Source organism: Phodopus roborovskii, unplaced genomic scaffold, assembly GCF_943737965.1.
Source record: "Phodopus roborovskii unplaced genomic scaffold, PHOROB, whole genome shotgun sequence".
NCBI classification, from domain to species: Eukaryota; Metazoa; Chordata; class Mammalia; order Rodentia; family Cricetidae; genus Phodopus; species Phodopus roborovskii.
The window spans coordinates 642,072-669,742 of record NW_026126597.1 but is presented as its reverse complement, the minus strand read 5'-3'; the positions used below and the strand labels follow the sequence as shown (position 1 = coordinate 669,742).

The 27,671-nt window shown below is 41.5% G+C and overlaps 3 protein-coding genes and 3 non-coding genes across 8 annotated transcripts; 1 reads left to right on the top strand and 5 right to left on the bottom strand.

Annotated features, from left to right (window-relative positions):
- Window positions 1-871: 871 nt before the first annotated feature.
- Window positions 872-2,458, bottom strand: Spcs1 (signal peptidase complex subunit 1). 2 transcript variants are annotated; one of them, XM_051204720.1, is made up of 4 exons: window positions 2,243-2,458; window positions 1,883-1,942; window positions 1,715-1,801; window positions 872-1,267 (listed from the first exon to the last, which is right to left on the bottom strand). In XM_051204720.1, exons 1-4 carry the CDS (start codon window positions 2,456-2,458, stop codon window positions 1,142-1,144), a joined length of 489 nt encoding a protein of 162 aa, XP_051060677.1. In that variant the 3' UTR covers window positions 872-1,141. The 2 variants fall into 2 exon arrangements, with proteins under 2 accessions (XP_051060677.1, XP_051060678.1); XM_051204721.1 differs by lacking the exon at window positions 1,715-1,801.
- Glt8d1 (glycosyltransferase 8 domain containing 1) lies at window positions 2,341-21,308 on the top strand. Of its 2 annotated transcripts, none has more exons than XM_051204718.1 (10): window positions 2,341-2,469; window positions 5,651-5,704; window positions 5,787-5,885; window positions 16,632-16,845; window positions 18,079-18,196; window positions 18,399-18,483; window positions 19,291-19,403; window positions 19,691-19,857; window positions 19,942-20,054; window positions 20,271-21,308. In XM_051204718.1, the coding sequence occupies exons 2-10, from the start codon at window positions 5,689-5,691 to the stop codon at window positions 20,459-20,461; spliced, it is 1,116 nt and encodes a 371-aa protein (XP_051060675.1). In that variant the 5' UTR covers window positions 2,341-2,469; window positions 5,651-5,688; the 3' UTR covers window positions 20,462-21,308. The 2 variants fall into 2 exon arrangements, with proteins under 2 accessions (XP_051060675.1, XP_051060676.1); XM_051204719.1 differs by lacking the exon at window positions 2,341-2,469 and adding an exon at window positions 2,598-2,730.
- On the bottom strand, window positions 21,089-27,671 carry Gnl3 (G protein nucleolar 3). Its single transcript, XM_051204723.1, has 15 exons — window positions 27,581-27,671; window positions 26,508-26,566; window positions 25,797-25,934; window positions 25,576-25,686; window positions 25,304-25,384; window positions 24,711-24,843; window positions 23,643-23,758; window positions 23,217-23,334; window positions 22,890-22,977; window positions 22,368-22,542; window positions 22,146-22,288; window positions 21,925-22,061; window positions 21,678-21,832; window positions 21,390-21,456; window positions 21,089-21,293 (listed from the first exon to the last, which is right to left on the bottom strand). The coding sequence occupies exons 1-15, from the start codon at window positions 27,591-27,593 to the stop codon at window positions 21,211-21,213; spliced, it is 1,617 nt and encodes a 538-aa protein (XP_051060680.1). The 5' UTR covers window positions 27,594-27,671; the 3' UTR covers window positions 21,089-21,210.
- LOC127236866 (small nucleolar RNA SNORD69) lies at window positions 22,593-22,667 on the bottom strand. The gene has a single exon (XR_007835806.1). It is a non-coding gene; the product is annotated as a small nucleolar RNA SNORD69 (small nucleolar RNA).
- Window positions 23,513-23,591, bottom strand: LOC127236867 (small nucleolar RNA SNORD19B). Its single transcript, XR_007835807.1, has one exon. It is a non-coding gene; the product is annotated as a small nucleolar RNA SNORD19B (small nucleolar RNA).
- On the bottom strand, window positions 24,590-24,667 carry LOC127236865 (small nucleolar RNA SNORD19). Its single transcript, XR_007835805.1, has one exon. It is a non-coding gene; the product is annotated as a small nucleolar RNA SNORD19 (small nucleolar RNA).

The following is a 27,671-nucleotide window of genomic DNA, read 5'->3' as shown; positions in this document are numbered from 1 at the left end:
ATTTCCTAGCTATCAGACTGGGGTCCATGAGCTCCCAATGGTCAGCTGTTTTTGTGGGTTTCCCCAACATGGTCTTGACCCCCTTTGCTCATCACTCCTCCCTACAACTGGATTCCAGGAGTTTGCTTAGCTGTGGATTTCTGCTTTTTGCTGCCAAGCCTAACAACCTAAGTTCAATCCCTGGAGCCCACACAGGAGGAAAGGACTAACTCCTACATCTGTCCTCTGATCTATATATGTGGGCCTATACACAAAGCTAGTTCCAGGACAGCAAGAGCTGTTATAGAGAAATCTGTCTCAAAACACCAAATGAAAAGTTTTGTTTAAAAAAAAAAAAAAAAGATCTAAGAACTTGCAGCAACAGAACAAGATGATGCTTACATTTTCTAAGCATAAAACGTCTAAATTTGGGTATTTACTAAAGTGTTGTAAAATATCCAACAAAAGATCCATTGGACACAGAATTATGCCACGAGTTTTAATTGAAACTGTTTGGGCTCAGTGTGGGTGGGGCACACCTTTAATCCCAGTACTTGGGAGAGTGTAGGTGGATCTCTGTAAGTTCAAGGACAACCTGGTCTACATAGAGTTCCAGGTAAGCCAGGGCTATGCAGAAAGACCTTATCTCAAAAAACTAAATAAACAAAAGCCCCACCACCAATAAAACCCACCATTAAAACAGTTCAATGACTCATAACAGATTGTGAAATTTTGATAATTACATATTGGACTATCAAGCCAGGAGTGGTGGCATATGCCTGTAATCTCAGCAGCTTGGAAAGCTGAAGCAGGCGTATTTTGAGTTTGGAGACAGCCTAGTCCAAATAGTGAGAACCTACTGCAAGACTGTATTAGAAAGAAAATAGAGGACTACCAGTTATGAGGTGTTTATTCTTTATATACATGTGAAAGAAGCACTGCATACTTATATTCCTGTTCTCCACAACAAGATCATGAAGAGATGGTATAAAATAGTTATAAGTTAAAATACAACCGCATTAGAAATGAAACAAGGACAACTAGGTCTCTACACAGCTGTGCTGAAAGAACACAGGTGGTTTAAGCTCATGTTTTGGTTATGAAAGCAATTCAGCTCATCGCACAGGAAACAAAAGCAGGTCCTGAACCATGAAAGCTCGGATCAGTTATTTTTAGCATGTCTCTTAATTTTTCTGTCCCCTGACTTCTTGTCTTCTGTGCCTAAGTCTTGAACAGGTAACCACTTCAGGGGATGTCGGCGGTAGATAGGCCATGGAGGAAGTGTCAGCTAGATCAGAACGGAGAAAAGGCAAGCATTTATTTCCATTCAAAGTTTACAAGATCATTCTGTATGTAATTTCTGGTTCCCAAATAACCACCATGCTAAAGATTAACAAACTGACCAGGCAAGATCTTGTCAGGTGGTTAGAACAAACTTTAAGTGTTTACACATACAGTTTTAGGAATTAAAAGAAAGATGGATACAGAGTGAGCACAGTAAGATAGCCCTGCCATATTTCCTCTTACTGCCTGGAGTACGTTGCAAAAGGAAATTCGAAAGCCCTGCTTCTGTGCAGCTCACACCACCTGACATTATTTAACATTCTACTTTTCCAATAATAGAAAGCAGAACCATTAATGGGAAAGATGGAGAAAGAGCTGACTCTGGTTCTCCCAACTAGGTCCAACCAAGTTTCCCAACTCACAAAATTTTTGTAGCCCACAAATTTCTTACCAAACACGAGAAAGCAAATCCGGCCATAACTATGTAGACAGTCCACCCAAACTGTTCAGCCACGTACCCGTAGATAAACCCAACTATCTGAAAAGAAACGATGTATATTAAATACAGTCAAACCGAGGGCCACAGGATTACGAGATTAATAGTAAAAGCAATACTTACTGCAGAAAAAAGAATAATTCCCTGAAACATCTGTTCAGCTAACTTCTGCCCCTTGTAATCCTAGGGACGAAAGAGAAGGGGCGGAGTTAGTCTTTCTACCAAAGGCCTGTATCTCTTATGGGGGATTCAGTATCGGCACAAGGCAGAACTCAACAGCAGAAGTGGTCCAGAAGGGCCCCAATAAGGAAGCAAAGTTTTGATTTTCCGAGGAAACTTTGAGCATCTTAACGGAGCATGGGTAAGAGAATCCTTTCTGGGGACAAGAACAGGACCTAGGAGGGAAAGTGAGGGCACGCAGCCCCAGCGGGAGTCTGGAAGGCGCCAGGCCCCAAAGAGGCATGCGGGGACGTGCGCCCTCACCATCTGGGTGGGCAGCGAGCTCAGACTTTCCAGCATGATGGGCGCAGAAGACCGACAACAAAGCGGGGGTAGCCGATTCTTATGCAGTGTGGCTTGCGGGCCGCGACACCGGACGTAGCCTGGCCGACCTGCCGAGCCCCTCGGTGCGACGGCCGTGGCCCCGGAAGCGGATGTCTCCGGCGGGCGCGGACAGCCCCTGGCCCCGCCCCGCGCCATCGCCGAAGGAGGTACGTCCCTCCGCTCCCCTAGAGCTCGGCGCGCCGCTCTCGAGGGCTGGGGCCGTAGCCGGGTCAGAGCATCGCGTGGCCTGCCGGCCGCTGCCTCTGGCTGCCCGGAGCCGCCACTGCGCTGGAAACCGCGTGCCTCCCCGTCTTAACGGACGCCGGCACGCTCGCGCCGCGTCTCCATAGCGACGGCCTTCTCTCAGGGAGGACCCGGGCTGCCCCGTGGCGCCTGCCGCGCGTGGCTCTCTGCGAGCGGGAGCCACGGTTAGGCTAGGGTTTGTGGCACGGCGCGGCTGCAGAGCTGCAGAGCTCGCGGGGCGCTGCACGGCCGGACTGCGGCGGGCGGCCGGGCTCTGGGCCTGGGCCTGGGGCATGCAGTGCGAGCGCTGAGCTGGCGGGGCGGGGCGGGGCGGAGCGGACCGGACGTCGGCCCCTGCTCCCACCCGCTGGTCAAGGTGGCTGCCCTGAGTTTCTGAGGGCGATGATTCGTCTGACGCGGCTCTAACCTGGCGTGTCAGTGCGTGGCGGCATCCCGGGAGCTGTCCCACGCCTCATGCAGTGAGCCCCATATCCCACACTAAGGCACCCCACCGGCTTCCACGGCTCTCACACTCCCCCGGCCGGGCCCCCCTGGTAAAGAGCATCTAAGGGTTTCCCTTAGCTCCCTCTGTCAAGGGTGTTGTGTATTTCAGAAGCGAGCTTCACCTCAGTGAGCTAGACGGGGAACCCGTTCTGGGGATCCCGCCCTCTGGGGCCATCTGCCTTTCTGGACTGCTGTGCACACACGGTGAGACGCTAGGCACTCCAGGCAGGAGTTAGTGGCTGCTGCCACGGAGCCACTAATTTTTATTTTTATTTATTTGTTTATTTATTTTGTTTGTTTTTCGAGACAGCTTTGGAGGTTGTCCTGGCACTCGCTTCGTACACCAGGCTGGCCTAGAACTCATAGAGATCCACCTGCTTCTTGCCTCCCAAGTGCTGGAACTAAAGGCGTGCACCACCACCCGGCATGAACCACCAGTTTTTAATTCCATTTTTATTTATTTATTTTTGCCAGCTAAAGACCCTGGCACAGCTGTGGCTTAGATCTTGGGAGTGTGTCAAGGGAGATGGCCACATCACTCCAGAAATATATGGCTCTTGAATTAGTCGTGGATGAGAGGCATCCAAGAGATGGAGTGCAGGGAGGTGCAACGTGGGTTTTGGGGAAGTTTCCTGGCCATGAACTTGGTCAAGTAGGACCTAGTGAGCAAAAGGGTGAAGAGAATGTCCCGGTCTTCTTGTGTTTTGCCACCCTCTGGAAAAACACTGACCCTTTTGACACTTCTGACCTTAGAGCCAGTACATAGAAGGGCAACAAGTTTCCATGGGCCTTTCCACCTTTCTCCTTCCCTGTGATTTCTTAGTATGTATAAACAGACTCACTGCTTTACAAGTGTAGTTCCTCATTCCTACCAGTGCACCTCACAGGATGGTGTTTGTTGTGGAGATCATAAAGTGTTTGAAATATAAAATGATGGGAAAAGGAAATGGTTTTGCTGGGTCTCTTTTAAGTGAATGCTGGAATCTCATGCTTTTCCTTATGCACAAATTGATTGTCCATGATTATTAAGATTGCATTCTCTTCTTGACCTGAGAACTGGATGCTCCTGGATACCACTTGCCTGTTGCTCTTTGGTGGGGATGGTTGGTCTTCAGTGCCTGGGATACAGCAGTAAAGTTAATTTGCATTTGGCTTCCTGTATCCACAGAACTTGCATCCATAGGTTACAAGTATATACATGTGATAATTTCATAACTAAGAGGGAAGAGTGAGGTTCTTGCTGTAAGGAGAGGACAGGATAATGATGTTGGTTGCTAATCTCCACAAGAGCAGTTTGAAAATGAGAAGACATCTAAGAACAGAAGCAAAGGCAGGGAGAAGAGTATTTCAAACCTTTTAAGTCCTTTAGTATGAAGGAGGCAGAGTGCTATCCTGTCCATCCTCCATCCCCCACCCCGCCTTTAACTAACTGAAAGACACCAGAACATGCTAGCATGCCTCTGTGTGTGTGATCCAGCAGGAAGGGAAAGAAATTTATGATGCTACATTAAAACAGTTGTAGGATAGAGCACAGAGCACAAGTGGGTTAGCTTTTTGAGAATGGGTTTCTCTGTATTGCTTTGGAGTCCTGGAACTCAATTTGTAGACCAGGCTGGCCTCAAACTCAGAGATCCACCTGCCTCTCCTCAAGTGCTGGGATTAAAGGCATGTGCCACCAACGCCCAGCAGAAAATATTTCTAAGATACTGTTGTAAAAATGTGTTTAATCAATTTAGTCACATAAATACGTATTCCATGTCTTGTTTCTATGGAATTGTTTTGAAAAAGTAAAGGTGTCAAATGAGCAGAGGGAGACTAGAGAGCACCAGTATTGGACATCACTTTCTTAACAGAGATGAATCTGGGGAAGTTCTGTCTTTGTGTGTTGTCCATGCAAAGGTGTGGAGCCCAGAGGAGACCTCTCTACTTACTGAACCTGGAGCTAGGCTTGTGGTCAGCAAGCCTTGAGGATCGTCCTATCTTTTCCTCACTCCCACAGAGCAAGGTCACAGGTGTGCATGTGGCCATGTGACCATGCCCAGCTTTTGATATGGAGCTGGAGATAAAAGGGCAGATCGTATTTACCCACTGAGCCTAGATTATTTTTCCTTAAAGCAGATTTTTGTATGTATACTCACATGTCTGCTTCTCTGTGTGTGAGTGTGCCATGTACATGCAGTACCTGTAGAGGCCAGAGAAGGTGTTCAGTCTCTTGGAACTGACCAAAGCTATGTGTTCTCAAATATCATATGAAAGTGCTCTGTTGTGATCATCATACAATTTTCAGGCTCTGGGCTGTAGAGATGACTCAGAGGTTAAAAGCACTGGCTGCTTTCTCAGGGATCCTGAGTTCAATTCCCAACACTGCTCAGAAACCATCTATAAGTGATCTCATGCCCTCTTCTGGTGTAAAGGTATACATGTAGATAAATAGTACACTTATGTACACATAAAATTAAATAGATCTTTAAAAAGTGTTTTTTCAGGTGATTAGGTGATTGGAAGTTACTAATTTTAAAATAAGGGCCTAAATAAGAGAGTGTAAGTATTTTGATGACCATTCTCATGTACTTCCTGACTTTGGGGACTTCTGTTTTATAGGATTGGTATCTAATGTTTGTGTAAGACAGAAGAAAAGGATGTCATTCCGTAAAGGTATGTTCTCCCTCTCTCCAAATTCCATTGTTTATATACCTTGACCAAAGCCAAAATGTGATGCAGATTTCCTCTGTTTCAGTAAACATCATCATCTGGGTCCTGGCCATTGTTCTCTTCTTACTGGTTTTGCACCATAACTTCCTCAGCTTGAGTAGTTTGCTAAGGAATGAAGTTTCAGGTATGGGAACCTTTACTAACTCCATAATGCTGTCTTTTGTTGAGGACCTGAGGCTCCTCATGTCCCACATTCTAACTTATGGTTCTGTAAAAGAAAAGAGAACTTGCTTTTTGGACTTACAAAGACTTGGAAGCAGTGTAAAGAGGCAGAAGGCCAAGAGAGACCACTGACCTCAGCAGATGGGACTCTTAATTTCAAACAGCAAAGGACTGACACAGTGCGGAGGGAAGGAGAGTCTGCAAAGAAGGAAGGGAATACTTGGAGTTTATATAGGAGGTTTTGGGAATGGGAAGTTCATTGCAGATTCACGTTCTGTGTACAAACACTACTTCCTGGAGTAGTTTGTCCAAACAAGGCTGTTGTATCTTTAGAAATTGCTTTGCTTAGGCTATCTGGATAAGGTGAATAGTGGATAACTGAGTTAGGCAATGGCAGTGAAGAGGGAGGGGCTGGAGCTCAACATAGGTAGGGTAAGGGATTTCAGAATGTTCCTTGGTCAGGGGCTGACAGTTTGTTCAACGTTTATTCCGACAGAAGGCATAGTGGGTACTCAGTCAATTTCATATGGTGCCTCCCAGTGTCCTCTCTATAGTGAAGTATTTAGCTAAGGACTTGATCAGAGAGAACATTCCATTCTGTCAAGTCAGAGGCCTTAAGGGGTGTCTGTGGGCTGCCATCTGCTTGCATTTTATCAGGTCAGAGCTTTAGAAGATGGGTACAGACAAGCAAGTGTCCTGGTATTTGATGCTTGCCTTTGTCGTTACAGTGTCAATATGGTGACTTTTATCTGTTAACTTAGCAATCACATCAGTATGACTTTTGTAATAAAACAGAAATCATAAAGTCCTGTGAGCTGATTGAAAAATCATTCTATTGTAGAATTAGATTGCAATTATCTAGTTGTTCATATCTAGTTGTTCATATTCTACCCTGGTAATGAGGGATGTTTGAGGCTTCAGGATATTGTAGATACCTTTTTGTTGTTTTCTGTTGTTTTAAGACTGGATCTTAAGGCTGAGGCTGGTTTCAAACTCACTATGTAGTTTAGGCTGCTCTTGAATTCTTGATCCTTCTGCTTCAGCCTCCATAGTGATGGGATTACAGGTATGAACCACAATGTTCTTGTTTTCAAAAATCGTTTTTTAAAAACCCCATAAATCGTAGCAATTGAGAAGCTGAGACAAGACAAGAGAATCATGAATCTGAGGCCAGTATAAGCAATAGCAAGACATTGTTTTAAAAACACACACACACACATACTCTCTCTCTCTCTCACACACACACACACACACACACACACACACACACACACACACACATACTCTAGTGGGTAGCAATCCAGCAATATGTTCCATGGCATATCCATACTCACACATCATATATATATATATGTATATATATACACACACACACACACACACACACACACACACACACACACACACACACAATAAGTAACATTAGGGGGGAAGTTCAAGCCATCTTTGATTATGTACCAAGTTGAGGTCAGCCTGAGCTATATAAGATTCTTTCTCAAAAAGGAAATAAAGCCAGAATTAGCTCATCTCTGTCAGTCTAGCACTTGGAGGTGAAGATGTAATTAGTCAGAGTTAGTTGAATAAGTTATTTCATTCACATGAGAAACTACTATAAAAATGTTCATCTCATGTCTTTGTTCTTTTCTCACTATACGTATTTTTTCTATATATTTGAGATTATAGTAACCTACATGACAAACTTTTCTATGTGATTTTTATTAGAAGCATAATGTAAACCTCATATATATAATTAAGACTTTTTCCTTTAAATTTTTTTTCTTATTTTACATACTGACCCCAGTTCCCTCTCCCTCCCATCCTCTCATGTCCCCTAAACCTCCCCATCCCATCCTCCACCCACTCCCCAGGGAGGGTGAGGCCTTCCATGAGGGATCATCAAAGTCTGTCAAGTCATTTGGGGTAAGGCCTAGGCGCCCCCCCCCCCCAGTGTCTCTAGGCTAAGGGAGTATCCCTCCATGGAGAATGTGCTCCCAAAGTTCTTTCCTGCACTAGGAATACATCCTGGATCCATTGTCAGAGGAACCATAGACTGCCCAAGCCTCTTAACTGAGACCCATGTTCAGGGGTCTGGGTCAGTTCTATGCTGGTTTCCCAGCTATCAGTCTGGGGTCCACGCGCTCCCCCTTGTTCAGGTCAGCTGTCTCTATGGGTTTCTGTAGCCTGATCTTGACCCCTTTGCTCATCACTTCTCCCTCTCTGCAACTGGATTCCAGGAGTTCGGCTCAGTGTTTAGCTGTGGGTGTCTGCTTCTGTTTCCATCAGCAACTGGATGAGGGCTCTAGGATGGCATATAAGTTAGTTATCAATCTCATTATCAGGGAAAGACATTTAAAGTAGCCTTTCCACTGTTGCTTAAATTGTTAGTTGGGGTCATCCTTGTAGGTCTCTAGACATTTCCTTACTGTGAAATTTCTCTTTAAACGTATAATGGCTCCCTCTATTATAGTATCTCTTTTCTAGTTCTCCTTTATTCTTACCTTGACTCAATCTGTCTGCTCCCTCATGTCCTCTTCTCCCCTTCTCTTTCTCCTACACCCCCTTTCCAATTTTCTCAGGAGATCTTGTCCCTTTCCCCTTCTGTGAGGGACCATGTAGGGCCGTCCTTGTTTCCTAGCTTCTCTGGTGGTGTGAATTGTAAGCTGGTGATCCTTTGTTCTATGACTGAAATCCATATATGAGTGAGAACATACTGTGTTTGTTTTTTTGTGACTGGGTTACCTCACTCAGGATGGTTTCTTCTAGTTCCATCCATTTACCTGCAGATTTCAAGATTCCGTTGTTTTTTTTCTGCTGAGTAGTACTCCATTGTGTAAAAGTACCATATCTTCTTTATCCATTCTTCAGTTCAGGGGCATCTAGGTTGCTTCCAAGTTCTGGCTATTACAAATAATGCTGCTATGAACATAGTTGAACACATGTCTTTGTTACATGAATGAGCATCTTTTGGGTATATGTCTAAGAGTTAAATTGCTGGATCTTGAGGTAGTCTGATTCCCATTTTCCTGAGGAACCACCATACTGATTTCCAAAATGGCTGTACAAGTTTGCACTCCCACCAGTAGTAGAGGAGTGTTCCCCTTTCTCCACATCCTCTCCAGCATAAACTGTCTTGGTGTTTTTGATTTTAGCCATTCTGATGGGAGTAAGATGGTACCTCAGAGTTGTTTTGATTTACATTTCCCTGATGGCTAAAGATGTTGAGCACTTTCTTAAGTGTCTTTTAGCCATTTTAGATTCCTCTATTAAGACTTTTTTATTCAGTTCTGTACCCCACTTCTCAATTGGATTATTTGGTGTTTTGGTGAATAGCTTCTTGAGTTCTGTCAAGAAGCTGTCAGATGTGTCAGATGTGGGGTTGGTGAAGATATTTTCCCACTCTGTGGGTTGCTGTTTTTGTCTTATTGACTGTGTCCTTTGCCTTACAGAAGTGTCTCAGTTTCAGGAGGTCCCATCTCAGTGTCTGTGCTACTGGTGTTATGTTCAGGAAGCGGTCTCCTGTACCAGTTCATTCAAGGGTACCTCCTACTTTCTCTTCTAAGAGATTCAGTGCTGCTGGATTTATGTTGAGGTCTTTGATCCATTTGGACTTAAGTTTTGTGCATGGTGATAGATATGGATCTATCTGAAATCTTCTACACTCCAACATCCAGTTATGCTAGCACCATTTGTTGAAGATGCTTTCTTTTTTCCATATTATAATTTAACTTTGTCAAAAATAAGGTGTTCAAAAAAAAAAAAAAAAAAAGAAAATCTGGTGTTCATAGGTGTGTGGGTTAATATCAGGATTTTCAATTCAATTCCATTGGTCTACCTGTCTATTTTTGTGCCAATGCCAAGCTGTTTTCAAGACTATAGCTCTATAGTAGAGCTTGAAATCAAGAAGTTCCTTTATTGTATAGGGTTGTTTTGGCTATCTTGGGTCATTTGTTTTTCCATATAAAGTTGAGTATTGTTCTTTCAAAGTCTGTAAAGAATTGTGCTGGGATTTTGATAGGGATTATTTCATTGAATCTGTAGATTGCTTTTGGCAAGATTGCCATTTTTACTATGTTGATCCTGCCTATCCATGAGTATGGCCAATCTTTATATTTTCTGGTATTTTTTAAAATTTGTTTCTTGAAAGACTCAAAGTTCTTGCTATATAGGTCTTTCACTTGTTTGGTTAGTGTTACCTCAAGATATTTTATGTTGTTTGTAGCTATGTAAAGGGTGATGTTTCTGATTTCTTTCTCAGCCCATTTATTGTCTGTATATAGTAGGGCTACTGATTTTTTTTTTCTTTTTTTTAGTTAATCTTGTATTCTGCCACTTTGCTGAAGGTGTTTATCAGCTGTAGGAGTTCCCTAGAAGAGTTTTCCAGATCACTTATGTAAACTGTCATATCATCTGTGAATAAAGAAAGTTTGACTTCTTCCTTTCCAATTTGTATCCCCTTGATCTCCTTTTGTTGTCTTATTGCTCTAGCTAGAACTTCAAGTCAATATTGAAGAGATATGGAGAGAATGGACAACCTTGTCTTGTTCCTGATTTTAGAGGAATCGTGTTAAGTTTCTCTCCATTTAGTATGATGTTGGCTGTTGGTTTACTGCATATTGCTTTTATTATGTTTAGGTATGTTCCTGTTACCCCTCATCTCTTCAAGACTTTTATCATGAAGAAGTATTGGATTTTGTCAAAGGCTTTTTCAGCATCTAGTGAAATGATCATGTGGTTTTTCTTTTTCAGTTTGCTTATATAGTGGATCACATTGATAGATTTTCATATGTTGAACCATCCCTGTGTCTCTGGGATGAAGCCTACTTGGTCATGGTGGATGATTTCTCTGATGTGTTCTTAGATTCGATTTACCAGTATTTTATTGAGTATTTTTGCATCAATGTTCATGAGAGATAATGGTCTATAGTTCCCTTTCTTAGTTGTGTCTTTGTGTGGCTTGGGTACCAAGGTAATTGTGGCCTCATAAAAAGAATTTGGTAATGAACCTTCTGTTTCTGTTTTGTGGAACAATTTGAGGAGTATTAGTATTAGCTCTTCTTTGAATTTCTGGTAGAATTCTGCACTGAAACCATCTGGCCCTGGGCTTCTTTTGGTTGGGAGACTTTTGATGACTGTTTCTATTTCATTTGGGGTGATAGGTCTATTTAAGTTGCTTATCTATTTTTGATTTAATTTTGGTAAGTGATATATATCCAGAAATTTGTCCATTTCTGTTAAATTTTCCAATTTTGTGGAGTACAGGTTTTCAAAATAGGACTTAAAAAGTGTCTGGATTTCCTCAGTGTCCATTGTTATGTCCTCCTTTTCATTTCTGGTCTTGTTAATTCTTGCATGTTCTCTCTCTGCCTTTTGGTTACTTCGAATAAGGTTCGTCTATGGTGTTGATTTTTACATTGATTCTACTTTGTTTCAGTCCTCAATTTGATTATTTCCTGGTGTCTACTCCTCTGGGGTGAGTTTGCTTCTTTTTGTTTTAGATCTTTCAGTTGTGCTGTTAATTCTCTAATGTAACTATCCTCTATTTTCTTCATGTGGGCATTTAGTGCAGTGAACTTTCCTCTTAGTACTGCTTTCAAAGTGTCCCATAAATTTTGGTATGTTGTATCTTGATTCTCGTTGAATTCCAGGAAGTCTTTAATTTCTTTATTTCTTCCTTGACCCAGGAAACTGCACATTGCTCAGTTTCCATGAGTTTGTAGGGTTTCTGTAATTTGTGATGTTGCTGAATTCTAACTTTAAAACATAGTGGTCTGAAAAGATACAGGGTGCTATTCCAATTTTTTTTTTTTTTTTTTTTTTTTGCATCTGTTGAGATTTGTTATGTTGCCGAGTATGTTGTCGATTTTAGAGAAGTTTCCATGTAGAGCTGAGAAGAAGGTGTATATATTCTTTTGTGTTTGGATGGAATGTTCTATAGATGTCTGTTAAACCCAATTGGGATATAACTTCTGTTAGTTCTTTTGTTCTGTTAAGTTTCTGTCTGGTGGTCCTGTCTAGTGGTGAGAGTGGGATGTTGAAGACTCCCATTATAAGTGTGTGAGGTTTTATGTGAGCTTTGAGTTTTAGTAATGTTTATTTTATGAATGTGGGTGCCTTTGTTTTTGGGACATAGATGTTCAGAATTGAGACTTTGTCCTGATGGATTTTTCCTGTAATCAATATGAAATGACCTTTTTCATCTGTTTTGATTGATTTTAGTTTGAAGTCTAACTTGTTAGATATTAGGATAGTCACACCTGCTTGCTTCTTGGGTCCATTTGCTTGGAAGATCTTTTCCCAGCCCTTTACCCTGAGGTAATGTCTATTTTTGAAGCTTAGATGTGTTTCTTGTATGCAGCAGAAGGATGGTTGCCCCGACCCGCTGGGCAGTCAACGACGAACTGGGAGACACCTACGGGAATCGAAGGGCAAGGGAGGAGAAGAACAACAGCAAGTCCATATTCTCATCAAGCTGTCAGACTTCATTTCCTCAGGGGAGGCTTATATAGGACCATGGGCAGAATGTAAGCAGGGGTTTGCAAGTGGGCAGGATGAAAGGGTCAGTAGAAAGAATGCCCTGAACTATTCTTTAACTGGCTGTAAAACTGTAGCAGGAGGAATATCCTGAGCTGTTCTTTAACTGGTTGTAAAGCTACAACAGGAGGAATATCCTGAGCTATTCTTTAACTGGTTGTAAAACGGCAAGCCTGTATCTAAGAATGCTTTGCTAAACATTCTACTCACTTCTTAAGAGGCAGTAATCTTCTATCTCAGAGGCCTGAGGTAGTGAGGTCCCCAACAGATGGGTTCTGTCTTCGTATCCATTGTTAACCTGTTGTCTTTTTATAGATGAATTAAGACCATTAATATTGAGGGAATTTAAGGAGCATTCTTATTAATTCTTGTTTGTTTTGGATTTGTTGTTGTTGTTGGTATTGTGAGTAGATTTACCCCACTTTTTCTTTTGGCTTCTGGTAAAGTGGGATTATCTATTCCCTATGTTTTTGTGAGTGTAGTTAACTTCCTTGAGTTGGAATTTTCCTTCTAGAACTTTATGTAGGGCTGGATTCGTGGATATGTATTGTGTAAATCTGGTTTTGTCATGGAATATCTTGTTTTCTCCATCTATAGTGATTGAGAGTTTTGCTGGGTATAGTAGTCTGGGCTGGCATCCATGGTCTCTTAGTGTTTGTAGACCATCTATCCAGGATCTTCTGGTCTTCAGAGTTTCCATGGAGAATTCAGGTGTAATTCTGATAGGTCTTCCTTTATATGTTACCTGGCCTTTTTCCTTCGCTACTCTTAATATTCTTTCTTCATTCTCTATGTTTGGTGTTTTGATTATTATGTGTTGAAGAAACTTTTTTTTTTTGGTCCAGTCTATTTGGTGTTTGGTATGCTTCTTGTACTTTCACAGGCATGTCCTTCTTTAGGTTGGCAAAGTTTTCTTCTATTATTTTCTTGAATATGTTTTCTACACCTTTGAGCTGGGCTTTTTGCCTTCTTCTATACCTATTATTCTTAGATTTGGTCTTTTCACGGTGTCCCACATTTCCTGGACATTTTGTGTTAAGGATTTGTTGGACTTAAGCTTTTCTTTGATCGATGAACCTATTTCCTCTAGTGTACCTTCAGCGCCTGAGATTCTCTCTTCCATTGCTTGTATTCTGTTGGTTATGCTTGCATCTGTAGTTCCTGATCGTTTACCCAGCTTTTCTATTTCTAGCATTCCCTCAATTTGTGTTTTCTTTATTGTCTGTATTTCAGTTTTCAGGTCAGTCATCTATTTGTTTCTTTCTTAGCTTTCCTTAAGAGATTTGTTGTTTCTTGGATTTTTTTTGGTTTGTCTTTTCCTCTATTTCTTCCAAAAAAAATTTTTTTTCCATTTCTTTAAGGGATTTTCTCATATCCTCTTTGAGGGCCTCTATCATTTTCATGAAGTCACTTTTAAGGTCATTCTCTTCTTCATCAGCTTTGGAATGTTCAGGTCTTGTTGGTGTAGAGTCCCTAGATTCTGGTGGTGTCATATTGGCCTTTCTATTGTTGAATGTGTTCTTGTACTGTTGTCTTCCCATCCCTTCTTCCAGTGGGTGTAGGTGGGATTTCTCTCTGCACTTTGGTCTCCCAGTGTGTATAGGTGGGTTAGGACTTCAATGTCAGTAACTCTGGATGGTCTGAGCTCTCTTGGAGATCTCAAGTAGAGGGTGTAGAGGGTCCAAGATTGAGGTGAGGGCTAGCTCCGGATGGTCAGGCATGGTGGGGCAGGTCTGCTATGCACAGAGCTGACCCAGGAAGTTCCAAGTAGAGGGTAGGGGTGTTGGACCTGAGCTGGCCAAACAATAACCTTAAGCCGAGGGCGTAGGAGGACCACGGCTGAGAGAAGGGCAGGCTCAAATGGTCCAGTGGGGCAGGATGGGGTGGGGTGGGTCTGGTCCACTCAAGCAGAGCGTGTAGGGGAGTTAAGATGAAGAACCAACTCAGGAAGTTCCAAGGGAAGGATGAGGGGAGGGAGGTTGGACCTGAGCTGGCCCTAGACTTACCTCAAGCAGAGAGGGCATAAGGGACCAAGACCTCATGAGGTAAAGGCAAGCTCTGGATGGTCCATCATGATAGGGCGGGTCCACTATGTGTAGAGTCAACCCAGGGAGTTCTAAAGAGAGGGTGGGGAGTGTTGGACGTGAGCTGGCCAAACACCCCAAGCAGAGGTCATAGGAGGGCCAAGGCTCTAATTAAGACTTTTTTTTTTTTTTTTTTTTACCTTATCTGTGTGTCTAATTTTAATGCTGTTAAATGTATATGTATCCACAAGAAGATAAATTTTGTTTTTTAAAATAACTTTCAATTTTTGATGGCAATCCCATAGTAAGCTACATAGGAATAGTTATCTGGTTAAAATTTACATGCTTTATTTATTTATTTATTTATAATGTCTAGGGCTAGACATTATCTAGCATATGACTCATGCTCATTGATGGCAGAGTGAATATATAGCTGTCCTTCTATATTCACAGGACTGGGTATAGGACTCAAATCTTCAGATACTTCTTTTGCATAAAATTCCAAAAAACTTGCATTTAACTTGTGTACATCTTACTATGTACTATAATGTATCTCTAGATGGCATATATCTTGTATGGCATAAATCTAGGTTATAATGTACTATTGAGGCACTAATGATAAAAATCAAGGTTCTACAGACTTAGCATAGTAATTTTTAATATTTTTCTACCTGTGATTAATTAAATCCTCAGAGGTGGAAATCATAAATATGGAGGTCCCACTGTATCATAAAAGGCAAGAAGGATGGTTTACAGAATAATACCGTAGTTACTTTTTATTGAACACTTTTTAAATTTAATTTTCTGTTCCAATCCAAAGCTTTTCCTATTTAAACTCATATCACAGATCTAGTGGTGTAACTTAGCAGCAGAGAGCTTGTGTGACATATGCCAGGGCCAAGGTTCATCTCTAGCACCACAAAGAGAGTAAGTTCTGATCATGATCTCTCATATTGCTTTTTATGCCTCCATATGTGGTTTGGAAAACTGTTTCTAGGTTTTCATAAGTATAAGTAAGAAGGTGGCATGTTTTGGTGTGCATGGGTTGATCCCAGATCCCTTATTCATGGGATACCCTATGGCTGAACTAGATTCTCAACCTAAAAATTTGACTCTTCTCTATTTTAGATTTTGCCCTTAAGAAAGAATGATTAAGGCAAAGGTCATATACCCCTTTAACATTGCTTATAAACTGCCAGAATACATTTTAGAAAGATTCTGTAACTTCCCTACCAATGGTGTACCAACAGTGTTGCCAAATTAGTTTTTAAAATTCTCTTACTTCTTTAAAAGTGATTAAATATTTGAAAACACAATTTTCTATTGTATGCTTCAAAATTAATGGACAAGAATAAGCAAATTGCTACTGTAATTTTCATGTTATCTCCTTCCATGTCTTGGAAAAAAACCTTCTGGGCAGCTGGGTGGTGGTGGCACACACCATTAGTTCTAGTACTCAGGAGGCAGAGGCAGGTGTAGCTAAGGCTACATAGGAAAACCTGTTTCAATGAGCAAAGGGGTCAAGACCAGGCTGTGTAAACCCTCAGAAAAAGCTGACCTGAACAAGGAGAAGTTCATGGTCCCTAGACTGATAGCTGGGAGACCATCATAGAGCTGACCCAGATCCCCTGAATGTGGATGTCAGTTAGGATGCCTGAGCAGTCTATGGCAATGGATCAGTATTTATCTCTAGTGCATGAATGGACTTTGGGAGCCCATTCCCCATAGAGGTATACTCTCAGCCTAGATACAAGGGGGAAGGCCTAGGACCTGCTCCAAATGATGTGACAGACTTTGATGATCCCCCATGGAATGCCTCACCCTCCCTGGGGAGCAGAAAAGGGATGAGATGGAATGGGATGGGGGTTCAATGGGGGACATGGGAGGATGGGAGTGAGAGGTAACTGGGATTGATGTGCAAAATAAGATTATTTCTAATTTAAATTAAAAAGAAAATAAAAGACTTGCTGGTCATGGTAGTGTACACCTTTACTTTCAGCACAGGGAGATCTTTAACGCCAACCTGGTCTACATAGCATAGTACTACATAGTGAAACTCTGTTTCAAAGAACAAACAAAAAACAAATGCAAACAAGAAAAAAATTCATCAGATTGTTGTTTTCTGGTGCTTTCTTTGTGTGTGTTCTTCTCAGATTCAGGAATTCTGGGGCTTCAGCCCATAGACTTTGTCGCAGATATTCATCAACATTCAATAAATGGTAGACAAGAGGAGATTCCCGTGGTCATTGCTGCCTCTGAAGACAGGCTGGGTGGGACAATTGCAGCCATAAATAGCATTCATCATAACACTCGCTCCAATGTGATTTTTTACATTGTTACGCTCAACAGTACAGAAGACCATCTCAGGTGAGCACAGCTTTCCTAATGACTCTGCCTGTACCCAATGCTCTTCACTGATCTACTGCTAAGCCAGGAACCATTTTACATTGTATTTTTCTGTTTCATGTTTTAACACATACACACACACATTTTTTTTATGTGATTGTTGTAACAGAAATGATAATTTATGTCAGGAACTAAACTAGTTGTCACACTGTTAATTCCTGTTTAGTAATAGGTCTAATGTTTGGCAACCTGACTTTCTGAATAAGGGAGGTAATATATTTATTTACTAGTCACAGCTTCTTACTGATACGTATGCACAAAGCACTGGGTTCAATTCCTAGCATCACAGAAACTGGACGTGGAGGTTCATTCCTGTCATTCCAACACTCAGAATTATGATCCAGTAGGATCAGAAGTTCCAAGGGCATCCTTGATTATAGGCTGGGGTATAAGAGACTGCCTTAAAAAAATTAAAAACAAAAATCTACAGAAGTTATTCTAAAAAGCAGCTTGTGTGACAAAGTGTCAGAGTTCTCAATATTTCTGTCCTTAAGGCTTTTTCCATGGGTCACCTTCATGAAAATTCTGTTCTCATTCTTAAAAAACTATGAGGTATAGAAACATATTGCAGGTTTATAATGGACTAGAAAAAAAAATGTATAGTGCTTCTGCAGATAACATGGGCTGTTCTTACAGTGTCTTACAGAGTCAGGTGGGTGAATTTCTTAGGTTCATTAAAGTAAATAATCATTCTATAGCTGACAGATTGAATACTAGCTTTATTGATGACTAGCTTTTACTACCATTATAATTTGAGTCAGTTTTTGGAAAACTAAAAATTTTATGGCCCAACTGGACATGGTGGTGCACCCTTGTAATCTCATCATTTGGGTGGCTGAGGGAGAATAGTGAATTCAAAGTTACCCTGGGCAATGTAATAAGACAGTGCCTCAAGAAAAGAAATAAAGACTATGTTTTGTCAGATTGTTCTCAAGTCTAGAGTAGTACCTACAGCAAAGTTTTGGGAGAAGAGATTTTCCCATAGATTCTTGGTTGAGAAGGAACTTTAGTGGGAATGCCTTCATCTCAGGTTAAGAACCCATAGTATTAGAGAGATAAAGAACTTGACACATTTATTTGGTACCTTGGGTTTTTCTTTTATTGCATTATAACACAGTTAGAAAAGCATAGAAAGATAAGGCTATATTTCAGAAGCATGATTGTTTAAGACTGTAATGTGTTTTTCTTCATCAGGTCCTGGCTTAACAGTGTTTCCCTGAAAAGCATCAGGTACAAAATTGTAAATTTTGACACTAAACTTTTGGAAGGGAAAGTAAAGGAGGATCCTGACCAAGGGGAGTCCATGAAACCAGTGAGTTACATGCATCTTTATTTCTATTGGGGTGTGTATTTGATTAGAATAGTTGGATAACTCATGGTACAGTGCAAGTAGTTCCCTTGGGACCAAACCTGAGCAGCATCAGCCTGTCTTTTATAAGGGTTCTGAGATCATTTTAATAGCTTCAACAAATAAGAGCCCAGCTATCCTGTGCTGATGCTTCTTTCCTTTTCAGTTAACCTTTGCAAGGTTCTACTTGCCAATTCTGGTTCCCAGTGCAAAGAAGGCCATATACATGGATGATGATGTCATTGTACAAGGTACCAAAGAATGGGTTCTTCATCTGGATTCTGGGCTGTAAGGGTTATACTATGATCATTGTGGGAAGCTGTGTATTTGGGGTTGCAGTTGTAGCCAGCTGACTAGCCCAAGGTTCATTCCTGAGAGGGGGAGTGTGGACAAAAAAGGGCTAGCTAAAGGAAGAGAGACAAGACAGAGACACAGGAATATTGTCAGATGGGCCATTCAGTCCATATTCAATGCTGAACGCCCTTAGTTTATGCTTTAACAATCTTAAGTACCCAACCAAAAGTGGGGACAATGACAGAAGACTTCTATCATCATGTATAAGGGGTAAACAGACTTCCTTCCTTTAATCCTCCAGGTATTTTGTAGCCACACCTGCCATCAGGCCTTCAGGGTCAAGAGTAAACACCTGAGCCTAAGTCTGTTATTTAGGTAAAGACATCTGCTACCAAGGCCAAAATATCCTTCAGCAGCCAAGCTATAGACTTATAGGTATAAGGACAGTTTTGAACTCGCTGATCTTTAGTCAAGGTGGAGTGGAGCTATCATGGGTCCTGACAGATGATCTGCTACAAAAGGCAATTAGAAGTGGGAGGAACAGATTGCAGCGTGGTGGCGGTGCACACCTTTAATCCCAGCACTCAGGAGGCAGGCAATCTCTTGAGTTCGTGGCCAGCCTGGTTTACCAGAATGAGTTCCAGGACAGCCAGGACTACACAGAGACTGTTTCAAAAAAAAAAAAAAAAAAAAAAAAATAGAAGCAACAGAATCTCAAGGCAACTGCAAAGTGTTCATTTCACTTTGTTCACTGTCCATTTCAGGCGATATTCTTGCCTTGTACAATACACCACTGAAACCAGGACATGCTGCTGCATTTTCAGAAGATTGTGATTCAACCTCTACTAAAGTTATCATCCGTGGTGCAGGGAACCAGGTAAATTACTTACTGCAAATCTTACTCCCTGTGAAAGCTTGAAGTGGTAAATTCAAGGCTCAATCTTACATTAAACAGTTACTTCACTCTAGAACGCATGCCTATTTTCCATAGATTCATTTATGGACTTTACAACCAAATTCTCCTTGGATATTCTGCTAAGACAAACTTTGGATCCCAAATGTCACTTTTCCTAATAACTTGAGACGTCTCCTTAGTTCAACTACTGACTTTGGTATAAAAATTTTTCTCATGTGAAGCAGCAAATATCTCACTTGTGTTTCCAGTACAATTATATTGGCTATCTTGACTATAAAAAGGAAAAAATTCGTAAGCTTTCTATGAAAGCCAGCACCTGCTCCTTTAATCCTGGAGTTTTTGTTGCAAACTTGACTGAATGGAAAAGACAGAATGTAACTAACCAGCTGGAAAAATGGATGAAGCTTAATGTAGAGTAAGTATGGAACTGGTATAGCTATTATAAGTCTTTATTAACAGAAGTTTGTCAATCCTCTTCACTAATACTTTGTCTTACCAGAGAGGGAGTCTACAGCAGAACACTGGCTGGTAGCATCACCACACCTCCACTGCTTATTGTATTTTACCAACAACACTCCACCATTGACCCAATGTGGAATGTCCGCCACCTTGGTAAGTTCAAGCTGGGTATGGTGGTAATCCTAGCACTTGGAAGGCAGTAATACTACCCTGAAAATCTGAAGTCAGACAGAGCCACTGATGTAAACTAATCAGAAATTGATGTCTAAGAACTCCTCCTTTGAGTTTCCCTTAAGGTACCTACCTACAGCTTAGCATGGCATTGCTTTGACTTACTATTAGTCATTTGGCACTATTTCTCTATTTAAGGTTCCAGTGCTGGAAAACGGTATTCACCCCAATTTGTAAAGGCTGCCAAATTACTTCACTGGAATGGTCACTTCAAGCCTTGGGGAAGAGCTGCTTCATATGCTGATGTTTGGGAAAAATGGTATGTTCCAGACCCAACAGGCAAATTCAGTTTAATCCGAAGACATATGGATACCTCAAACATAAAGTGAACTACAATTAAGCTAAATGCAGCACTCAGGAAATCCTGAAAGACACATGTGGGAAGTTAACAGTGTTAAGGCTTGAGTCTCTATAGCAACCTACAGAAAAGGGGATGCTTCAGCTGGGTAGAGATCACAAATTGCTTCTGTGGCATCCAGCTTCCCAGATGACTATGTCTCCGTCTGCCTTACCAAATGTGTGCTTAACTATAATATTGCTGCTGAAGGATGGACCATTACTAGTTCCATTAACTGCTGTAGTTAGGAGGAATTGCAGCTTGGTTTTTTTAACTTGTGGCCCAGTAAGTGAAATCTACATTTTTTAAAATAAATCTTTGCTTCCAGACAACTAATCCTCTTCCCTATACTGTAATAGTGTAAACACTGCTTCTCTCCCAGAGTTCAGTTTCCAGCATATCCAGGAGATCCAATGCATTCTAGAATTCCCACCCTATCTACTCACCCACTCACACACATTCTTTTGAGATAGGATTTCTGTGTAGCTGTCCTGGACTTTGTCTGCAGACCAGGCTGGAATCCAACTCAGATTTTATCTGCCTTTGCCTACCAAGGGCCAGAATTAAAGGTGTGTACCACCATGCCTGGCCATAAATAAATCTTAAACACAAATGCATGTAAGCACTTTGTAGTTTGTTTTTAATGTATATTATATAACATGATACATATTCACAAGATTTATAGTTTGTGTCATGCCAATCTGGGACAGTGTACACAAAACATTTTAGTATCTGTAGCAGTTATACATAATCTGTTTTAAAGTCATAGGCATCACCCTCTTGACTCATTTCAGCCAAAGTAACTGATCCGTCAGATGGTTTATCTGTATAGGAGAAAATATAAAGGAAAATTTTATACACAAAAATAAAAGTGATTGTGCTCAAACTATGTTGTTATAAGTCCTTTGTCCCAGACTCACTTGCTGTTGATTCCACAGGTAACATCTCCCCATTGTCTTCTACAGGGGGTATATCTGAGCTCTCTGTCTGTGAACCAAAAAAATGTGATGTGTAATTAACAGCCCAGTAGATAGGGTAAATCGGTCCTGGGTAGCATACATAATTAGCAATTCCTAAAATGGTTCAGTCTGAAACACCCAAACAGTAGTACAACTACAAATTATTGTTTCTACCCTTGACCCCTCCCCTTTTCTACGTTGCAATGCTAGAAAATTTACTTGAGCTTTAATTCAAGAAACAAAACTTACCTTATTTTCATCATCATTTCCTTGATCTTCACTGTCCTGTTTGTTTTCTTTCTGTCTTGGCAATTCATCGGGTATGTCCATTTCTTCTATTACTCCACTTGTGGGGCCCGAGGACCGGAAAAGGATTCTATTAGTTAAATGAGGCCCCTTGAGGACTAGAGGAAAGGAATAAAACTCATGTTAACAGGTAAGGCTAGCATCCTGTCACTGTTAAATTCATCAATATATCAGGGAAAAAAAAATTCACCTCGTATGCTATGTGCATTATTTATTTCCAGTTCTTCTAGATTAAAGCCTTTCTTCATGTTTGCTGCAACATTTTCATTAAAATGTGGAGAAGGATTCCAGGATGCAGGAGGGTGACAGTAGTAACCTAATGAAGCACTGGCATTAAAAATAAGATCTGTCAAATACAGTTCAACCCCTTCATTCTATATTGTCTTCAGTGCCGATACAAAGAAACCTTACCCTGTCCACTCAGACCACAGTAGTTTAGCAGCACTTTCGATATTCGGGGTTCCCCCTTTTTGGTGCAGACCTCTTTTCTGAGCAAGTTTGGTAAAAAAATCCAGAGAATCCTTATACCCTGGGACAGTGTATTTTAATACCACCTTAAAAACAAAACATGACTGTCAATCTGTGTAGACAAAGAACAGTGGTGAGGAGCTCAAGGGGTGTTTATTGTTTTACCTGTTGACTATCAGCCTGGGACAGAATGGCACTGGCGGCCTCTAATGGTCTCAGTGCTTCAATGCTCACTGGACTCCGCAGGGCAAGTGCAGCAGAGGAGTTACATGGTGAGACAATCAAGCATGGACTGTCTATGATTGTGACCTGCTTGTCCAAAGGGACAATCTGCATGCTCCTGGAAAAGATGCAATTAACAGGGATACTGGCCTATTGAAATGGCAAGATGACATGAAGCTCAGGGTTGGATTGAACAAACTCAGCACAGGAGTCAGATCCAATTTGTCATCACTGCTTCATGTTTTATGTGAAACCACAACATACAGAACCCTTCTAATGTAAGTAACCGACCCAAACTTCACTGTTACTTCCTTATCTCTTCAAGACCTGGACCAAGACCTTTGAAGCAGCTTTCCTCAAGCTTTCAAACACAATTGTAGGTAGCTGGCCCTTTCCAAACCATTTTCCGAGCCCAACACCAACTGTCTTTTACTGGTGTCTTTCTAATTACTGGGTTTTATTTACCTTGTAAGTCCCATAGGAACTCCAACAGTACATATCCGCTCTTGTTTTACGCTATTAATGATGCTGCTTTTCCCCACATTTGGGAAACCTACAAATAAAGGTAAATTTAGATTATAAAACTCATTTTCTAGTAGTTGCCTTGCCCATACCAGGTAAGTGTTCTAGATGCCAAGAGCTCTTAGATGCCAACATATATATGCACACATATTGCCAAAAATACATTTGAGCACAAGCCCTTTCTTTTGTAATTAAGCCGTTCACAATGTGATATCCTTAGTTAAGTATCTTTAGACTTAAAAGAAGGTAAACATGCTGAATGAAACTTACCAACTACTCCAACCTGAATATCTTTCCCACATGACTGCTGGAAACTTCTAAGAAGCTTACAAAGAGCTTCCTTGCCACAGCAGAGTTTACTTTGGAATGGAACTACTTTCTTCTTCACCTTTGGTCCAAAAAACAAAACAAAACCAAAACAAACAAACAAACAAAAAAAAAAAAACCAAAATACAGTGGTTTTAATAATTTCATCAAGTATCATTAGGTGTAACCCAGTAAGTCTGGCACCAGAGTCTGTCTGGCTTTTAGAGAAGCCACTAGCCTCTACTGCCTTTCAGATGATCTTGTGATGAAATCAGAGTTGGATCTTATTGTTTTTCACCTTAATCAACATTTTGCATACTCATCATATTTCAATCATCACAAACCCGGGGAAAACCACATTCACACCACTAATAGTACAGTGTAGTGTACCTTGAGCATCTTCTTCTCTCTGCTTTTCATGTTTGTTGAAGCTTTGAACACCACTGTTGGCAATTCTTTACTCAAATAATTTAGCCAGTTCTCCAAATTCTCCTTTGGTACTAGATCTGGTAATTGGGAAAAGACATGCTTCAATTTGGAGGTTTTAAGACTAATTTATGAAATGTGGTAAACTATTAACTGTATTCCTTTACATTTCTCCATTCTTTCAAAAGGAATTAAAGGCAAAAGGAAACTTCCTGTCATGCCACCTGTGTCTTTATATGTTATTACACCTTCATTTTTATTTTCCTACAGTCCTGTGTTCCCACCATGTAGTTGAGAATGACCTTGAACTTTGGAACCTCCCTTGGTCCTCTGTGATGGCATTGCAGAAGCATGCTTGGTTTTATGTGGTGCTAGACAACAAACCACCTTTTGAGTGAGTACTAGGCAGGAACTGCCCAACTGTGCTACTTTTGAATCTCAGTATCTCCAGTACTCCTCACTTAATTTAAGGACTAGGTCAACCCATGCCCAGTATTCCTCACCTAAGAGGTACATAACTGATTTTTAAATCACTTTCTTTTATTTTCTCTATGAAATACCTCCCCCATTTGTTGAGGCTTATAAACCACTACTTGCAATTTCTTATTAAAATTTAGCCAATTCTCCTTTCAAATGCTTTCTCTACATGCCTGTCTTCTGGGTTCTCTTCTTCCTGCTGCTCAAGCCCACCCAGACAATCATTTATTTTGTCCTTAGTAACTTATCTTTGCACCCCAGATTAGAGCAGAGCTATCAGTTCCTATATGAAACACAGCAGTTACAGAAACTCTCTTAAAACTAAAGAGACTAAGTATAGAATAGCAGAACAGGAAAGTCCAGTTGAATCATCTGTAGAAACCACCTCTTCCGCCACCCCCACCAGTCCTTGGCAACCAGAGTGCACATGCATTGGTTTTCTTGAGGTCAGAGTTGGATCTTATCAGTCTTCAGTGAGAATCAAGACTGTTCAGACATTTTCCTCATACCTCACAAGTGCACATACAGGAGATAAAGGGGCTCATTTCTACTCACCTGATTTATTTAATACAAGTATCAGCCTTTTATGTCCACTTTGGACAACAGCTTCTTCTACTTGAGGACACCTGGAACCAAGAGGATCTCTGGCATCCAAAACCTCTAACACAACATCTGAGGCCTCAATCACCTGCCAAGTAAGAAACCATGGGAACAACATTCCTCGTTGAGTAACAAGCACCCTCAACTGTGGCCATGAGCCCAGAAGACAGGCTCCCCATGTTTTTATTTAGTATGAAAAATGTTGACAATATTTCCTAAACAGTGAAGTCAAGTAACCATGCCCAGCAGCCTCTCCCTGATAAAACACCGGTCTCTGAAGTGGACAAAACAAGATGAGGTCAGAACATGTGGTCCTCCCACAATGAACTGTGTGGTTTAATGGACCTTCTTAGAAATTGCTGAGCAGGAATAGCCAGTTTCTGGCAACAGATGAGAGTGAGGGTGTGTAGTGCTAGGAAGCAAGTGCAACAAGACTCTACCACCCACTCTCTTGACTGCAACCATTCCCAAGTATTCCCACTTTACAAAGGAGCTCTCAGTTTCTAAAGTTTTATTACCACTTTTGACACTGACCTATACTAAGATACCTTTTTAAGTTCCTGACAATGCAATTTCTTTGGATTCTGTTTGCCTGGTTTAGCTTTCTTGCTCTTTGGTTCTTCAAATTCCTAAACGATATAAAAAAAAAAAAAAATATATATATATATATATATCAAATCAGAAACAGCAGTCATTACCAGTATATTAACATTTCCACAGATGATATATTTAAACAGGAAACAATGTACATTCCAGATTATTCCTTCACTACTTCTATTTCTGCTCCCGAGCACTAGTTATTTCTAAGGAGATACCCTACCTGCTGGGGTTCCACGTTAGTCTGCTCATCATCAGGGTTATCTTCAAGTTTTCTTTTCCTTTCCTGCTCTTTTTGCCTATCAAGTTTCTGCTGCTGCTTTAGTTCTTCAAGCTGTATCAGAGCCACAAAGAAATGAATGAGCTGTAGGCTGATGCTGTTAATTTACTCTAGACACCACATACACTTACCACATTCAGGAAGCCTCAGCTCACAGAATTTACCTGCTGTTTCCTTAGTTCAGCCTCACGTAGAACAGCCTCTTTAAAGGGAGCACTATTTGGAATTCCAGGGTCCTTCCTAGGCTTCTTGTGACCCCGTTTTTTAGCTTCCTTCCTCAATTTTCGATGATGTTCTCGAACCTATTAACAACACCATGAGAAGGTCGAAGAAGGGTGCTTGTGTAGCATTCTTGAGTCCATGGGTTCAATTGTACAAAAGTAAGGAAAAAATCCTCACCCTACAAAACTTTACCACTTAGAATTTAGGCAATAAAGCAGAGTGTTGGTGGTGCATGCCTTTAATCCTTGCACATGGGAAGCAGAAGCGGGGGTGGGGTGGGTGGAGGGTAGTCTCTGAGTTCCAGACCAGCCTGGCCTACAAGGACAGTCTCTAAAGCTACACAGAGAAACCCTGTCTCGAAAAACAAAAAGATTTTAGGCAATAAGCCAATCTTAGACAAGATTTATAATGTATGTCAAGCACCCTAGAAAGATGTTACTTCAATTGAAACCATACACTGAATACATATGAATAAGACAGAAAAATTAGAGTTCTTTGTAAAGATTATGTTACTGTCCAGTTTCACCTTTCACCCTGTACTTTCCCACAGCTGCATTCTTCATTCTTTATGTTTAAGAGCTTGTATCCAAGTCCAATCCCCAAATCATTAATAGAGCCTTCCTCATGGAGAGAGGTCTTCCAGTAACACTTACCTTCTTTTGGATCTTATACCGCTTATGACAGGTCATACGTTTGCTTGCTTTCTTTAACTCTGCAAAAACAAACAAAAAAACTAATTAGTGAAAGTCTGTATACTTGAGCAGTAACCTAGTTGTTTTTACTTTCTAAAATTATGTGTATGGATGTTTTGCCTGCTCTTGTCTGGGAACTAACCAGACATGTAGTGCTCTTGCAGAGGAAGCCATGAGGGCTTCATCGCCCCACCCCAAAGCTGACATGTGGGTGCTGGGACTCAAACCCTGGTCTTTTTGAAGAGCATCCAGTGCTCTTTAATGCAAAACTTCCTTTCCATTCCCCCCCACCAAAAAAATATTTCACTTATTTATCAAGTGCTTAGGCCATATACCTGGCCCTCAAGACATCACCTTATACTTAACATTGACCACAACGTTTTGACGTACTTTACTTATAGTAAGGGTCAACCACCAATTTAGATGAGACTCACGGGGGTGAGAGGGATTTGAAGATGGAAATATGCCTATAATCACAGCACTTGGCGGCCGAGACAAGGAGGACCGGGAATTTAGGGCTAGCCTGGACCACAAAGATCTTGCCTCAACCTTCCCTGCAAAATTATGCCGGATATTCAATATGACCCAGTACACACGGAAGGAAACCAGCTTCTAGAGCATCACAAATCGCAAGACGAAGCAGAAGGCTTCTCCTTTTGAGTTTTTGCGCCCAGGCTGGCTGCAGACTATGGACTGCAGACTACCGCGTTACTCTTACGTGTACAGAACTGCGAACACGCGCCACTGCCGACCGACTGTGGTTTTGAATAATCCTTTAACGAAAGAAAATCGCCGGGCCCAAAACAGCCTAAGGCAAGTCAGCCGGACAAATATGGTTCAGTCTTTACCTTATGGGCCTAGCTTTCCTTCTACAAAGCAGCCCTGGTGAACGAGGCCGAGGTCGGGCCTGGCCTGGGCCTTGCAACTCTCAGCGGCACGGGGAACGGAGCAATGGCCTGCGAATTTCCCCGCCTGCAGCTAGGAAGAGCAACCTCCCGGCTCGCGGGCTACTCCCACCTCCCGACCCCACTTACTCGGCCGCTTCATGCTGGCAGCGAACCCTCCAGGAGCAGAAGCGGTCCCGGCTACAGTGTCTCCTCGGGCGCCACGTGCGGACTGAAGCTG